The sequence below is a fragment of the Anastrepha ludens genome, chromosome 6, assembly GCF_028408465.1.
Source record: "Anastrepha ludens isolate Willacy chromosome 6, idAnaLude1.1, whole genome shotgun sequence".
NCBI lineage: Eukaryota > Metazoa > Arthropoda > Insecta > Diptera > Tephritidae > Anastrepha > Anastrepha ludens.
Window position 1 is genome coordinate 51,831,767 of NC_071502.1, and position 17,673 is coordinate 51,849,439.

The 17,673-nt window shown below is 35.6% G+C and overlaps 1 protein-coding gene across 4 annotated transcripts; it reads right to left on the bottom strand.

The window, feature by feature from the left end:
* Positions 1-710: 710 nt before the first annotated feature.
* Positions 711-16,961, bottom strand: LOC128867700 (troponin C). Of its 4 annotated transcripts, none has more exons than XM_054109151.1 (6): positions 16,937-16,961; positions 16,522-16,593; positions 2,128-2,161; positions 1,653-2,051; positions 1,559-1,579; positions 711-809 (listed from the first exon to the last, which is right to left on the bottom strand). In XM_054109151.1, the coding sequence occupies exons 2-6, from the start codon at positions 16,522-16,524 to the stop codon at positions 805-807; spliced, it is 462 nt and encodes a 153-aa protein (XP_053965126.1). In that variant the 5' UTR covers positions 16,525-16,593; positions 16,937-16,961; the 3' UTR covers positions 711-804. The 4 variants fall into 4 exon arrangements, with proteins under 4 accessions (XP_053965126.1, XP_053965124.1, XP_053965123.1 ...); XM_054109149.1 differs by lacking the exon at positions 16,937-16,961 and adding an exon at positions 16,843-16,923; XM_054109148.1 differs by lacking the exon at positions 16,937-16,961 and adding an exon at positions 16,775-16,917.
* Between the last annotated feature and the right edge of the window lie 712 nt (positions 16,962-17,673).

The window sequence follows — 17,673 nt, forward strand, 5'->3', positions numbered from 1 at the left end:
ACAGAGCAAACCAGTTGATAAATTTTTTGCTTGTTTTTGATATTTCATCCGGTTGCCAATTGATAAGGCAACCCAGAATTGCTTCATCTTCAAAGTCTTCTGAATCATCTTGCCACAATAACCATTCAGTTTAATATGAGTTGCGGTTTTTTCTAATTGCAAGTCAAATTTTACAACAACATCTATTGGCACTTACACCCTTTATTGGGTATTTAGCTGAGCTCTTCCTCCCATTTGTGGTGTGCGCCTGGATGTTGTTCCACAAAGGAGGGGACTTACAGTTTTAAGCCGGCTCGAAACAGCAGATAGTTTTTTATGACAAACTTTTTCATGGCCGAAATACACTCGGAGGTTTATAGTTGCCTGCCGAGGGACGACTACTGTTAGAAAAGACTTTGTCTATCATTTAGTGTTTCATGCGCAACGATTCGAACGGCGGCCGCGCTCTATATTACTTTGTACTTTGCTTAAAACCTTTTTCTTTATACCTAATATTTTTACAGCGAAGCAAGAGAAGCGAGAGCTACTGCAATTGAAAGAGAAGGTTTCAAGGTAAACAGCTAGCGATCGCTGGTTTATTTTGGAATCCTTAAGAAAAACAATTATTTTATCACGGTAGCATTTATTTCTTTTTTTTTTGTTTTATTTCAATGATGAGGGCAAAAGTGTTCAACTCAAATCCAACAACAAATTAAGCATTAACAAAAAAATTAGTGATAAATTAATAAGAATACGAAAATTTCCTTCATTGCTGCAACACAACGGTGACACGACGTTTTGTACTTCATTAACTAGACTCGTAGCTTAACCTATAGATTAGAAGAAATAGCATGATTTTATTTAATCAACATTTCATACTATGACTTAATAGAAATGACAGTGAAAACGGTGAGGAATGCTGAAAACGAGCAACAATTAGCAAAACTCGAAAATGAACACATTTTAGTCCAACATAAAAAGGAAGCGAGGAAGGCCGCTACAGTAGGTAAAGCAAATCATTGGCAAGTCATTCAATTATGGGCAATCATGAGATGGGCACGTCGGCGAAAGGGATTCTGCAATAATTCCCGATACAAAGTGAAGATAGGCACCCATTTGGGGAAGCGTGGACGAAATGAGGAATGATAACAGCCTGAACAGCTAACGGGTCTGGTTGGATATGTTTCGGTTTCTTGAATGCTGGTTGTTTGGGTGAATTTTGTGTGTCTGTTGCTGATGAGAGTTGTTGTTTTATTTTGAACATTCACTTTAGTTTTGTTTGTCTTATGCTTATTGTCATTCATTGGCTGGGATGAGGATGAGGAGGGATCCATGGTGGGAGGAGCCGGACAAGAAGCAGTGGGGCGTGCAAACGAGATAAGTGGTCTATGCCATACGTCCAATGGACGCCACATTTGCTCGAACAAACGCTCGAAATGCCATTCGATTCGACGGTGTAGACGCAAGCGACGAGTGGGACAATTGCGAGCTTTGCATGCAGGTGTCCAGCAATGGTGGGGAATGGCATCGGATGCGAACACAAAACGGCGATTAAGTGTCAAATCGTAAAAGTTTTTACCTGTCATCACTTGCATGAACTCTGCAATGAAATCGAATAAAAAGTAGTTTAGAGAAATAAACAACTAAGTTTATTAAATCACGCTTCAACTCACCATCGAAATCAACAGTTCCTGATCCGTCCGCATCAATTTCCTCGATGATCATGTCCAAGTCGCTGGCCGACAATTTATCATCCAATTCACGTAGAATGTCACGAAGTACTTGTACCGTCAGATAACCTTTACCCTCTTTATCGTAGACGCGGAACGCTTCCTTCAATTCGCTAACCAATGCGGGTGCATCATCCTCGACCTCAACAAAGCGCGAGGCCAATTTGCAGAACTGTGTAAAATCTAACTTTCCAGAATTCGCTTTATCGACCTCCTTGATTAGCGCTTTGATCGCTTTGTCATCCAACTTTTGCCCGAGTATCTCCAGTATGGTTTGCACATCGCTGTACTCAATATAGCCTCGCTCATCATGATCGAACGCCTTGAAAGCGTTGCGCATAACTGTCAGTGAAAAAATAATACAAATGAAAATTCCATCAGGCAAATGTAGTGAACAAAATTCGTAAAGCGAGCTTACTTCGCAGCTGTTCCTTATCGTATTCTGCCTCAGTCTGTAAAAAGTAAAGAGAAATACGTTAACAAGCAATTAAAATAGGCAAGTATTTGCTTAAGAGTTCGGATTTACTTATATAAACTAATGGATTGTTATGATTTTTTCTAAAAAAATATTGCATAAAGCTTCAAATTTGTACAGTTCCAGTCTACAGAAGAAAATAGTATGTTGGCATCTTCTCAGCTTTTACGGGACTATCATTATTTGGCAGTGTTTTCATTCGTTCGTTTCACACATGCCAACAATCCCTAATGAGAATAATTTGTATTTGTAATATTTACGCGAAATATGTAAACTCAAATATTCGATTTCTTAAGGAACCATAGAAGGGCAAGCTGTTTTGAAGAGCGAACTGTCTCAGCTAGATTTTAGAGTGGGTTCGTAGAAAATCAATATCAAAAATGGACTACAATTTAAAGGAAAAGGTTGTCTTCTCTGACGAAATTAAAAATGCTTGGTATTGATTTTGGTTGGTTTTGGTTTTTGATTGTTTGATTTCGAATCACCAACACCTACCAAGTAGTGACTAAAACATAAAAGTTTCCTTGGATCCAACTTTACATATTATTTATCAGCACCCGATTATTTTCGTTTTGACAAGCTGACGCTTTTCAAGGCATCACACCTGAAATCATGAAAATTGGACAGAACAGTCAAAAACAAGCGTCCTGATCCTCATCCCAGGTCGATCAAACTGTTATGTAATTCCTATGATTTTCAGAGCATTGCGCCTAATTTATTCAAAATCTATATATATAAAAATTAAGCCGAAAAAAAAGTGTGCATTTGTCCGAAGTAATCTCAGCAACGCGTATAAGGGAAACAATGAAAGTTTCACACATTATTGGTGTTGCTTTGGCAAAGGTTTCTGTGAAGTTTGGTTGAAATCCGATAACGCGTGTATGTGCGGTGCGTCGGTTAAGTGAGTGTGTTTTTGCTATTTGCCGCACGTATTTTTTGTACCGCACATAGCATTCATTAGAATTGAATACATTTTGGTCGTGTGTGTCTGGGCCGATCATTATGAAATTTGGTATATATATGTATATATTTTTCCACGGTGAAGGTTAGTATAATATGCTTATTGATTCCACTCGCCACTAGGTGGCGCTGCGGAAGGCCAAAACGAGGACCCGGGTAACCCTAGGATGTGTTTTTACATTGTGGGTATCAAATCAAAGCTACTGATGAGTGCTTTAATACAGAGTATTTTTTAGATCTCTGAGTGACCGGGGTACCTTTGGATGTATTATATTTGTACAATATGAGTATCAGATGGAAGCTGTTGGTGAAAGCTTTTAAGTGAAGTAGTTTTTACTGCCCGTTTCCGGGATAAAGAAAGAAGATGGAGCTGGAGATGGAAGAGGAAGACCACTTATTATTAAAAATTAAAAAAAAAATTCTAACAAAATTTTAAAATGTTACATATACGCTTATTATATAAACGTTAATTTGAAGTCAGTTATAGTGAAAAATTCATTGTATCATTGCCGGCGTGATTGGTGATCGTTTCCTTAATTTTTTGCAGAAAGGTTATGCTAATATTAGATATTACCTATATCATTCATATATTTACGTATTACCTGTGTACTCACAAATATAAGGTTGAAGCAAATATATGTCAGTTTTTTTATTTCGCCTGGAAAAGTTTATATAAATTTAAGAAGAGTAAATAGAACTTATTTTATACCAGACTTCGCGCAAAAAAGTAATTTGCACCTGAACACAGAGCTGGGTTAAAGCGGCGGAGAATAGAACAGTTCTCTTCTCCTTCTCCGCTTTTTCGCACACGTAATTGTATGGGATGAGTGCACGATGGCACATAAAAAGTCACTGTAGTCACAGTAAAAATGAAATGTTTGGTCGTGCCTTAGTGCTGCTGGCAGGTGACTTTAGACAAACACTGCCTGTTATTCCTCGAGCAACTGTAGCAGATGAATTGGCTGCATGTTTGAAATCATCATATTTGTGGAGACATGTTCAAACACTCAAACTAACTACAAATGTACGTGTTCTAATGCAAAATGATCCATCAGCTGCTGAATTTTCACAGCAATTATTGGATATTGGAAATGGCAAAGTTTCTGTCGATAATTTAACTTGCTTAATAACTTTACAACCAAACTTTTGTCAAATAAGTTAAACGACAGAACAGTTAATTCAAGGTATTTTCCCAAATTTGCCTCAAAATTACACAAATCATGATTGGTTAGTGAACGAGCCATCATGGCTGGCAAAAATAAAGATGTGAATGAAATGAATGCGGCTATTTTGGCTAACATACCAAGTCCAGAACAAACATATCGATCCGTTGACACTGTTACAAATCAAGATGATATTGTAAATTATCCCACTGAATTTTTGAATTCCCTTGATTTACCTGGATTACCACCTCACGTGCTAAACTTGAAAATAGGAGCACCGATTATTATATTGAGAAACATAAATCAACCACGACTATGTAATGGCACTCGATTAACAGTTAAGAGATTGATGAATAAAGGTCATTGAAGCAACAATTTTGAATGGAAAATACTCTGGTGAAGACGTTTTAATACCGCGAATACCTATGATACCATCGGATATGCCGTTTGAATTCAAACGCCTTCAATTTCCTGTTCGCCTTGCATTCGCGATTACTATTAATAAGTCACAAGGCCAAACTTTATCAATTTGTGGTATTGATTTAGAATACCCATGTTTTTCTCATGGCCAACTTTATGTTTCATGCTCAAGAGTTGGTAAGCCATCGGTATTGTTCATTAATTCAACAACGCATTGAAAAACGAAGAATATTGTATACCAAAGAGCATTACAATAAAAAAAGTAATAAAGTAAATCACATCAAACGTTTTTTAATTGCTACTACTATTTGAAACTTCTTTCATTACTTTTCACGCGCGAGAATTTTTATAAAATACACACAGTATTTTTCGGCTTAATTTAATTAATTCATCTAGATTTTTTTAAAAACGACCAGCGGAACGGGCGGGCTTAGCTAGTCTAAAATAAAGCTACTCTTAGTAATGACGTGTGGGATAAGCTACTATAAACAAAGTCGCTTGAACATCGCTAAACTGATGTCGGCACACACACGAATTTTTCGCTTGGCGAGCAACAAAATTCTCTAGCGAGCAGAGAAGTTGTGAATCGAAAGCGACAAATGTGAGATAACGTGACGAAGAAAAGGCTGAAATTATCTTAGCCAAGGTTTCTTGGGTCCCGGGAAAAGATTTTTTTCTTTTGGAAATGCCATTTAGAATAAGAAGATGGGAGAAGGTTATAAAGGCGAGTGGGGGATATCTGCAGAGTAATCAAATAAGCGATTCCATGTCAAGCGTTCCAAGTAGTTTGGGTATTTTCTTCAATTCTTCTAAATATATATTTATATGGAGACTTGAGGGTGAAAAGAAAAGAGAACTGAAACAATTTAAAAAAAATTATAATTTTGAGATTTGTTCAATGTTGAAAATTTTGGTATTGAGTTTTTTATTTTTATTTAATATCTGAAATTTCTGTTATTTTTTTAAATAATATAAAATATGTTTTAGAAATTTTTGGATATAAACATGTTTTTTGTCATTTTTGAAAAACGCCCCTTCAGATTTTCCACATATTAAAAAAAAATGGTAACCAAAATTAAAAAACTATGCTTGAACACCTTGGCTTGGACTTACTCACCACATAAATGTAATATTTTTGATTCTTTTTGTGACAGATATGAAATGATAAGCGGTCGCAGGCTTACACTGTTACTTGGCAAAAAATCTCTTACAACGAATGGAGAAAACTTCACAGGCAAACGAATTTATCTCAGGATTCTTACACAGAAAATATGTTTAAAGATTTTTTTAATTGGCGCCTTTTTTGCTTTATGGATACAGAATTATGTGTTAGAAACTAGATAATAGATTGGCTTGGTATTAACCTTGCCCGCAGGCGGTTGTATAGCGACAGCGCGCATAGGCCATTGAGTGCACAAAAACAGGAAGAAAGAGAAAAAACAAATGCTGCATGGCAACGGCGATGGGTACAATCCGAGAGGGGTCGCTGTACTTTCAAACTTTTACGAGGATGTGACGTGGCTAAACAGAAAACACGGAGAAGTTGATCACAATACAAAGCAGCTTCTTACTGGTCATCGATGATCAAAGATTACCTGCACAGGTTTAAAATCGAAGACGATCCTTATTGTTCACACTTCCCAGAAGAAGGAGAAAGGGTGTGGATTGAAGTGGGTTTAAGTCCCACACCACGGCTTCAGTCACGGGCTTTTGATACTTTCCATCCAATACAAAAACCCGAAAAAGGCGCATACATAATACAAGATACATACGATAGTGTAGGACATGCATATATGCGGCTAAGACTTTCCGAAACGATTATTTTTATTTTTGCTTTTTTTCAATAAGGCAAGAATAACACAAGAATTGAAGAGGCATGCAGTTATCGTCGCTATATGTATGTACAAAGGATGTGTCATACCTCCGCAGGATTTCTACCAAATTCTGCTGCATATATCGAGGTGCTACAGTAGTGGAACCCTGGATTAATAGTGTATGCGGTGGCATCCCACACATCTTTCAGCAAGACTCTGCTCCTTCACACAAAGCGATAGCGACATAACATTGGATGGTTGAAAATTTCCATGACCACAAAACACTGAACTTATGGCCGCTTAACTTAACTTGTGGCCCCAGACCTTAATCCTCTGGATTACTACGTATGAGGCATTGTCGACAACATTCTCATAACAACATTTCTTCTCTCAAGAGTGCAATCAATACCGTTATAGTCAAGATGAATAAGGAGCATTTGATTCGGGCATGCAATCGTTTACAGACTCTGATCGAAAAGATTATTGCACCTAAGGAAATTTTTTATGTTTTATATGTAGTTATACAAATTAATATATTAATTTAATATTGTATAACAAATTCGTGAAGTTTAATTAAATTTTGTTCAAAGTAAGAACTAATTAGTTTTACTCTCAAAGTGTCCTGAAATCTGTACACATCTTGTATTTACTTAGCACAATTTAAGTCACAGGTAATTAAAATGAATATCACCTTGCACATTTATGTGGAAATCATTAAGCTAAAGATGGATCATATTTGAAGGCGTTGTAAGATTGGCAATAGATTTGAAGACGCTTCCTTAACCCTACGTGCTCTTCTTGCACACGAGGCTCATTATTACTCTGAGTAGCCGACATAGTCGTTGAACTATTCTATACAATTATGTCTTAGTGAAAAATCTGATGCTACCTATAGGATCAGCGGTGACTTCTGCAATATAATAAGATTTGTATGTATTTCCCATGCACTGCTTTGATTGGTCGTGAACTAATGTTTTTATTAAACATGGCATCGGGGCATGACGAAACTTTTAAAAATGGTGTAGTAGATCTTCCCTATTGTGTGTATATTTTTGTGCAAGTTTGGAAAATTTGGTTACCCAACAGAGGTGTTTCATACACACATATGAAACCATTTTAGCAGTTTAGTTTTAGTTATATCTATTTTTTGCTTTCCCAATAATTTGTGCATACAGGTTGGTTGAATGGTTAGAAATGGAGAAAATGAAAAAAATACCTTTTATATGAAATTGGTTTTTTAATCAATATAATTTCTCTCTATTTAAATATACCTATTCCTATGATCCTGCATTTATTTTATATCATCTCAGCAGTGAGTTTCGGGAAATTCTGCAAAATTTTTTCATCCATTTTTTGTTGCATTGTTAATGATTGTTGCAATGTAATTCAGTCTTTAACATTTTACCTATTTTTTTTTTTAATTTCTAAGCCTTATAAACCTTCCACGATATTTTTTCACACTCCAATTTCAAAAGACTTGTAAGCTAAGAACAAACTGAAAGATCGAAATAAAACTTTTGTATATTCAATAATATGAAATATTTAATTTAATATTGGGTATGGGAATAAGTTTCCGCCCTCGTAAAAGAGGTTTCCCTGCTGATACTATTTTTGTGTTCGCTCTAGTAATATATTGGTGATTTGAAGGTGTATATATGAGGTCTCACTTCTCGCAAATTCGTTTGAAGCGTAAAAACCCCTTTTTATCTGGCGTCATAAATGTTTACGTTCGTCCCAAAAAAACAGTATTTGCGGGAAGTCATGCCTCATTATTACCTTTTAAAAAAAAGTGCCACTGAAACGTGCCGTATATTGATCAACATTTATGGTAATCACGCTCTATCAAATACAACTTGTAAAGAGTGGTTTCGACGCTTTCAAAGTAGCAATTTGGACGTGAGTGATAAATATGTATATCGAAGGGGCACCGAAAAAATTCGAAGATAATAAACTACAACAGTTGTTGGATGACAAGGCATGTCGAACATAATAATATATATCTAAAGAGTTTCATCTTATTGAATATTGACACATAACCCGCCGGTAAACGTTTGCACACGATGGGAATGGTTCAGAAAGCAGGTACACTACCGGTCAAAAGTTTGGGTTCACTTACATTATTTTGGAATTTTACACAATAAAGTCGGCTTATTAGTGGTTTTGTTTTTAAAACGTGCGTTCTGCTACTAGTTTGAGTTTAGGAGATTGTTATTGTTTACAAAGTGACTGTGGGAGACGCGTAGATCAAGCATGAACGGGTTATGACTTGCTGCATTCTGCCAATGCGTCTAGTGCCTATTACGCGTAACATCTTACTGCTGCAAAACTCGCTTCAAGAGTTATATTTCTAATTGTTGGTGTCATCTTTGTTATCAAAAAGGTAAGTAAAACAATTTTTTGTATTCCAAAAAATAACTGTTTTACAAAAACTTACATACAAGTCGACGTTATACCAAAATTATCTTCTAATTATTAAAATTTAAATAAAACTACATATTTCTTGTTTTATTATTTAAAATGTGTCGGAAAGCAGAGCTTAGTGTAGAAACACGAGCAGTCATTGTGACACTACATGGAGAAGGCTATTTAACGCGAAAATTTGCTTCGAAATGTAATGTCTCTCAAAATGCTGTCATGTGAACGTTACAAAGAAAGAGCGATACTGGGTGCAATCAGAGTCGTCATCGTTCTGGGAAGCCTAAAACTATGTGAAATGAAGAGGATAAGTTCATATGTGTTGTAAGCAAAAAAAATCGTTTTCTAACAGCCCCTGAAATTCGCGAACAACTCAATTCCTCGCGCGAGGCTCCAGTATCTGTTTCGACGGTACAGCGACGACTAAGAAACTGCGGCCTAAAAGGGTGCGTCGCCGCCAAAAAACTTTTACTTCGAAAGCAAAATAAAGTAAAGAGACTTAATTGGGCTAAAAAACATAAAGAGTGGACAACTGAACAATGGTCTAAAGTCTTGTTTACGGACGAGTCCAAATTTAAAATTTTCAACAAACGACGCCGCCAACATATTGGCCGTTTGTCGCTGAACGCATGATGAACCAATGTGTTGTTCCCATAGTTAAGTATGGTGGAGGGTTAGTGTTAGTCTGGGGATGCTTTGCTGGAGAAAAACTTGGAAACATTATACAAATTAAGGGTATCATGGACAAAAAGGTCTACCACAACATACTTCAACGGCACGCTTTTCCGTGTGGGAAAAGACTTGTGGGCAGCGGATTCGTTTTCCAGCAGGATAACGATCCTAAGCACACTTCAAAATTTTGCCAGGATTACATTGCAGCCAAAGAAAATCAAAAACAACTCAAATAAATGGAATGGCATCCTCAGTCGCCGGATTGTAACCCGATCGAGTTGCTGTGGGACGAGTTGGTCAGAGAAGTAAGAATATTGCAACCTACTAATACAAAACAACTTTGGACATTTCTACAAAATTGCTGGAATCAAATAACAGAGAATCTTTGCGTAAATTAGTTGATACGATGCCCAGAATATGCGACGCTGTAATACGAGCTAAAGGAAACGAATCGAGGAAACGAAAATATGAACAAATACTTGCGGGTTTCTTTAAAAGTTAACATATTTTGTATTAAACACAATTACTTTCTGCAAAATAACAATATTAAAAAATCTTTGACGAAGAAAATCATGATTATTTGAAATATTTTTACAATTTTTCAAGTGAACCCAAACTTTTGACCGGTAGTGTAACTGGGTGCCACATCAATTGAAGGAGACGTTTGGTAACGTGTGAAATGCTTCTTGAACGTCAGAAAAGAAAAGGTTTTCTGCATCGCGTCGTCACTAACGATGAAAAATTAATCTATTATGATAACCCTAATCGTCGAAAATGTTAGAGCCTACTTAGTGAACCATGTCCATCGGCAACGAAAAAAATATTCACTCTTCAAAGGTTATGTTGTGCATCTGATGGTATCAGAAGGGTGTCATCTATTATGAACTCCTTAAACCATCTGAAACCATCACTGGCGATCTGGCGATTGTTACCGACTGCAGCTAATGCGTTTGAATCGAGCTCTCAAAGAAAAACGGCCGAAATGGGACGGTAGACATGACAAACTGATTTTTCTGCATGACAACGCCAGACTACACGTTGCTAAATCGGTCCAGAAATATTTAGATGAACTGAATTCGAAAATCTTGCCACATCCGCTGTATTCCCCAGAAATTTACGTTGAATTAACATGGGTATATTCAGAAACGCATTATAAATGCGCAGTAATTGCAGCGCTGGCAGCACTGCCAATGTGACAAGTGTTGCAATTGATAGATTGGCAGTATTAAAATTTTTCCTGCAAATAATGCGCGACGTTTGATACAAAAATGGCGTTTTCGAACGCGATGCATTTGCAGTACTGCCATATTTGCATTTCGGAACGCATTGCCAACACTGCAAAAGTACGTTGCGCATTATAATGCGTTATTGAATATACCCCATCTGTGCCGATTAATGCAATCAGCCCTTATTGGAAAACGGTTCACTTCTTACCAGAGCAAACTGGCTCAATGTATGGACAAAAAATTTGTTAACTAATTCGTAACTTTGACTAAGAAAGGACGGAAGCTTATTCCTATATCCAATATTAAAAAAAAAAATTAAAAATGTTGACTATTCAACGCTTTTAATACTTTTCAGCCAACCTGTATGTTGAATTGCTACTATTTTGCTTCTATTTCGTTTTGTTTATTAGTAGACTGCAAAATTTGTCAGCTCATTAAATTACGCGTGTTTTATTTATTATTATTCATACACAAATACATACATACACTCACACAGATGCAGTTACATACATATATGACCAAAAATTTGTTTATTTATTATTGAACAGTATTCATATGCGGCTCGGTGGCACTGCCACCGAGTAAAATGACCCAATTGGCATTCAAAATTTATGGTGAGGTACCTGTGTACTATACAAATGTAGCATTTTGCGATGCCGTGTTTTTCTAATTCTCTGCACTTTTCGGCATATTTTACACAATCCTCATAAGGCATTTTTTATATTATTTTTATTAAGTATTAAGCGAATTTAAAATGAAAATTCCAATTTAAAGTATGGGGGAAAATTTTGAAAACCCCATCGTTGCTGTCGAATGTGCAACAGCCCTGCAGAGAGTATAGACATATACATATTCATACATACGTATATATGTATACACGTTCTATAAAATGAATACAGGTGTGTATGTACGGATGTGTGCTTTTGATTTGCTACCAAAGGCAATAGAAAAATGTGCTTCAAAAAGCTAGAATTTGTGGTTCATAAATTTTGACTCGTCTACTCTAGAATTATGAACTGAGGGCTGTTTGTTGGCATAGTATTTTGAAAATGCTATAGAAACATTTCTCAAAAACCGATGATTTTTCATAATTATATTTTATATAAATAAATAAATTTAAAACAAGTTTTGGAACATAACTTCAACCCAATTTTGCAACATGTTTCCTACTTCATTAATAAACGATTTTGTGCTTGAGTGCCTAAATTCTCTCTGAATTGAGTATAACACTGTTGCCACATCAGTGGAAGTCAACTAACAAAACACCGATTCTTGAACTTGTGACTGTGAAGAAAATAGCGCCATCTTGCTCGAGCTCGGCTCTTCAATGTCCGTAAAATTCCGCCTACAGTGAAACCCGGGCGAATTGATATTCAAACCGATAAAACCTTATAAACTAGGTATTTATAAAGAACTTCTTTCAACCCAGAAAGGCTTCTGTTGACTTCATGAGATCTGCGGTAATTTGTTGCTATTGGGTGCGAAATTAGTACGACAGCAAAAGAGCTCTTCCCGAAATTCATATTAGCCTCTCTTTTATTGTTTGTAATTCACGTCTATTTGGCAATGAAGATCTTAGTCACAGAAGTTATATATGGAATATAGTGCACTATCGAAAATATGACCGCTTCTTACTAATAATAATAACCCCCCGTTAGTTGCTTTGGCGATTCGATGGCTATTTGACTTGCATTGTTACGGCTCAATATCATCAATAGCGCGTCTTTTAATTCAAGGAATGGGCATCAAGTGGCATTTATAATGGAAACTAGGTATATATATATAATTCGCGCGTACACCCTTTTTGGGTGTTTGGCCGAGCTCCTCCTCGTATTTGTGGTGTGCGTCTTGATGTTGTTCCACAAATGGAGGGCTTGGACGGCTTGAAACTGTAGGTTCCTCCATTTGAGGAACAACATCAAGTCGCACGCCACAAATGGGAGGTAGAGCTCGCCCAAAAACCCAGAAAAGGGTGTAAGCGGATTTCTGCAAGTCGTTAATTAACGATATTGAATCAAACAGTTTTAAGTGGCCATAATTCCTCATCAGACTCCATATATACATATAATAGGATGGCAAAAAATGCCGAAAAATTATACATATAATTATTTTTATTTTATTAAATATTTCCTCGTGCGCTAACACTTCAATGCAGATAAGTTCACATGGAAAAAATGCACATCATAAATTTGGTATAAAAGAATCAATAAATAAAACTAAAAACAGAAAAACAAATCGTATCACTACGATTTTTTTTTTCAATACACTGTTATAAAGGTATAAACCACAATTTTTTCATGAAGATATACTTCATACTTAACAAAAACCATATAAAGCAACGTTTCAAACTTTGTAGAAAATTTTTAAATTTTTTTTTCCAAATTCAGTCAAAATTGTAAACTTTTTAAACAGTTTTTTTTATTGAAATTGAAATTTTAGGCCGTATAACAAAGCACATGCTTGAGACCAAAGGAATAACGAGTGAACTACGACTATATAAATTTGTTTAACCGCATCAAACCAAAACCAAAATCAGAAACTCGACTCCTGCGCACTACCTGCTAGTTCCGCCCCAAAGTATCATACTTATAGTAAAATTCGTTCTCTAACTATTCATTTACTTCAATATATGTTTAAACACATTCTACCAAGCAATACTTTTAAAGAAAAAAGAGAGAAGAAGATTTGCACAAGTGCCTACGAAGGGGCAGAAGAGATTAAGAGGTGATTACTAAAGACACATGCACCAATACATATATAGTATATATAGTAGATATTACAGTAGAGGTTGTCGGCAACTATGGCCTTGCCTCTATGCACTATGATTGGAGATCGTATTTACTACAATACTTATATAATCCGTTCCAAAATTACTAAAGCACGACACATTGACCACTAATAACTATTTACTTATTTTTTTATTATAACAGCATATATTTATAATTTTTTAGTTTTATTCTCTTTTTATAAAAATATGCAGAGTTCATTCTACGACAAATTCCATTTTAATTCAAATGTCAAACTTTGTATAAGATTTATAAAACTCGGCAAATTTTCACAAAGAGTGACACATTTTTATCAGAATGTGAAGAGAAAATTTTTGCTCGTAATTTTATAGCCTTATGAGATTAAATCTTAGTATTATAAAGTGCAAGTTTGCAACTACTTGTTGATTTTTAATAATTTCTTTTTTTTTAAGGTGGTTTTTTTCTAGTAAACTTTATTTTGTACTCCGGGCAGCCGGAGTAGCCGAATGGATTGGTGCGTGACTATCATTCGGAATTCAGAGAGAACGTAAGTTCGAATCTCGGTGAAAGACCAAAGTGAAGAAAACGTTTTTTCTAATAGTGGTCGCCCCTCGGCAAGCAATGGCAAACCTCCGAATGTATTTCTGCCATGAAAAAGCTCCTCATAAAAAAAATCTGCCGTTCGGAGTCGGCTCGAAACTGTAGGTCCCTCCATTTGTGGAACAACATGAAGACGCACACTACAACTAGGAGGAGGAGATTTTACAAATATTTGATTACATTTAAAAGTGACTTTGATTGTTAAGGGTATTTTTCTTGTGATATATCCTTTTTAGAAAATATTTAGAATAAAATAGGCTATAAAAGTGCACATCTAGAAATGTTCCAAAAAATTCTGAATAAATGTGTTACAGTTTGATGGGAACTCCATGAATGTATAATATAGTAATTTTACACTAAAATTTTAATTTAAAAAAAATATTACAGTTTACTTCAACAGCTCACATTGATAACGAAAGGCTTACTTTTTATTTTTCCAATATTTTTAACATCACAAAAAAGAATCACCATAACTGACATTATCCTAATGCTTCATTGGCTGGAATACCTATACCTAATTCAGGGGTTATAGCGGTGTCAAACACTTAAAACAAGGCTGATTTTTTAGTGAAATTTATTTTTTCTTTATTTATCTCATAAAGCAAATTTCGGTTGTGGGATCACCATAATGGTCGTGTAGGGGTTTCCATTAAGATGACTAGAACATTGAGATTCCGAAAAAATAAAGAATAAATTATATGATATTGTCATCACTGTTTTTGTTTTTTTTTTTTGTATACATTCATATTCATTCGCGGCAATAGGTGGACTATTTCTTAGTATTTCACGCAGCCGCACAGAAATGTTCCACAGACAATGTCAAGATGACGAAACTCAGAAACTGCTCAAGCCACAAATTCAATGTTTCCCATGAAGTATGGCAAGGAAATCCATCCCGTAAAACTCACATGTTTGGAGTAAGATTTATATATTACTATCCATCCTAGATAAAAAAATTATTAACATTGTATGTAAAACACACATTTCAGAAATGAAAGCGATTCTTGAGCGACTTGAAGCTTAGACCTTATTACACTAAAATTGAAAGGACAATAAAATTGCGTACTCAGAAGTTTTTAGAGACTATGATTAAAAAGTTAAAATTTTGTATGACGAATTTCTTAAATTTTTGTTTGGAACTTTGATTTACAAGGCTTTTGTTGAACAACTATTTATAAAAAGTTTGGCATAAAAAATGTTGCGAATATTGTAAAAAGTATATTGTAATATTGTAAGAAGTGGCCATGTAGGGTCTTCAAACATCAGTAGCTCCTAAAATGGTGAACATAATTCTCGAATTTGATATTTAGATCAGATAACTGACTGTTGGCAAATGGCAAAATAGTCTTAGGTTAGCACTCAAGTTTTTCCAATAAACGGAATTAGACGAAACACTTTTCTATACATGAATTTATATTTACTTTGCCAGCTTGTTTTAGGTATTATTGGTTCTGATAATTTTACTGGCCCTTGAATGAGAATATGCTTTGAATGCCTCACTCTCACTCTCTTTTACGAGCAAAAATCACACTTCATAAGTCTCTCATCATGCCCATGCTATTGTTTAGCGCAGAAGCTTGGACGATGACAACAACCGATGAGACGTCCCTTGGAGTGCTTGAGAGAAAAATTCTGTTGCAGATTTTTGGACCTTTATGCGTTGGCTGCGGCGGGTATCGCAGACAATGGAACAATCAGCTGTAAGAGTTTTACGGTGACATAGACATAGTGCAGCGAATAAAGATTCAGCTTCTAAACTGACTAGGTTATGTCGTCCGAATGGGTACAAATGCTCCAGCTCCAATATAATACCAGCTGGTGGCGGCAGAGTAAGAGCAAGGCTTCCTTTGCATTGGAAAGTTCAGATGACGTCGGCTAGCACGAGAAAGAAACTACTGATGCACTTTATTAAACTCTACCAAAATCGCTAAGGTGGTTATAGCCTTAAGCAATAAGTCGAATAATTAATATATTTTCCTTCGCAAAAGACTTCTATATTAAGAGATATAATCTTTTTACGACACTTTTTCCACAAAGCAAGGTAAAAATAAAAATGACTGCCATTCGTAGGGCGTTCGAGTTGGATCCAACTTTTGGGTTCGTTCCGTAATGAAATTAACCCCAGACCACTTTGAAGTCGATACATAACAAAACACGCTATATATACACATATATATATAAAATAAAAGTGTATGAGTTTTTCCACATTTTTCATTGGCATCCAAGGTCGATGTTTTATTATTATATATTTATATGGGTGCATATATCCACTTATATATCCACAAATGCTTCTATATAGTTTAAATTATGATTCGCTTACCATCTTTTACTAATTCTCCAAAATTTTCTCTATAAAATAAGTTTGCTTGAGTTGATTATCCGTAAGGGTCAACTAAAATGAAAAGCATGGAAAGCAGGTGCTGTTGATTAATTTAAATCCTTTTTAATGCTTTTCAAGCAAATCAATATCCTTTCATAGTTACTAACACACATACAAAACACATTAAGCAACTTTATACACGAATTTTTTCCACAATTACTTTCAGCTTAATTTACTACTTTTTTCTCCTTACAATAAGAGAAAATAGGATTGGGTGGAAGGCACACAAAATGTTCCGTTTCCCAAAAAAGAAGTTAATACCCGATTGGTTGCGGACGCAATCGATCGACGTGTTCACACTTCCGAATTTCGATAATCACTCAAGAGTTGTGATTTGCTTCAATTAAAAAATTACCTTTCGATCAGATCGAATTAAGCACTTTTAGTGGCAAATGCGCGCCGTCGCTAACTAAACAACTAAACGACGAAACCGATGACCAATTCAAGTGAGCATACATACATAGCTATTTAGCAAAAATGTTCGTGAAGAGCATCAACAGCAAGCTGTGTGTATATATGTATGTGTGCGTGTGCGAGTTTGCATATGTAAGTGGTGGCAACATGCAGCAGCAGCAACGGAGATATGTAGCCATAGACATCAAATAATAGAGAACAGCAGCAACAAAATAAAAAAGTCAGAGAAAAGAGCAAATACAGGCGACACAACAACAACAACTACAAAAAATAATTGCTGGCAGCCAGCGCGCATCACATCGAATTGGATCAGCTCGAATTGAATTGAATTGGATTGGCTTTGAATTGGATTGGATTCGATGCGACTGGGCGGCGGAACCGACCGGCAAAACGATACGCCAACATGCGCACAGCGCTCGAAAAAAATATAGCTCCTCAATATTTTGACCACTTCTGATTTTATCTTTAATGCTCAATAATTTTTTTTATAGACGTATAGCTCATCAAAAATTAGAAAAATCTGACAAATTTTCATCAAGATTTCAAAATTTTTAATCAGGACTATAGAAAAATCGCGCAGGCAGTTTTATAGCACATTAAAATTTCGGACAATAAAGTGCAAGTTTGAAATTGATTAAAAATTCTACTGAGTTTTTCCATACAACAAATCCATAAAAT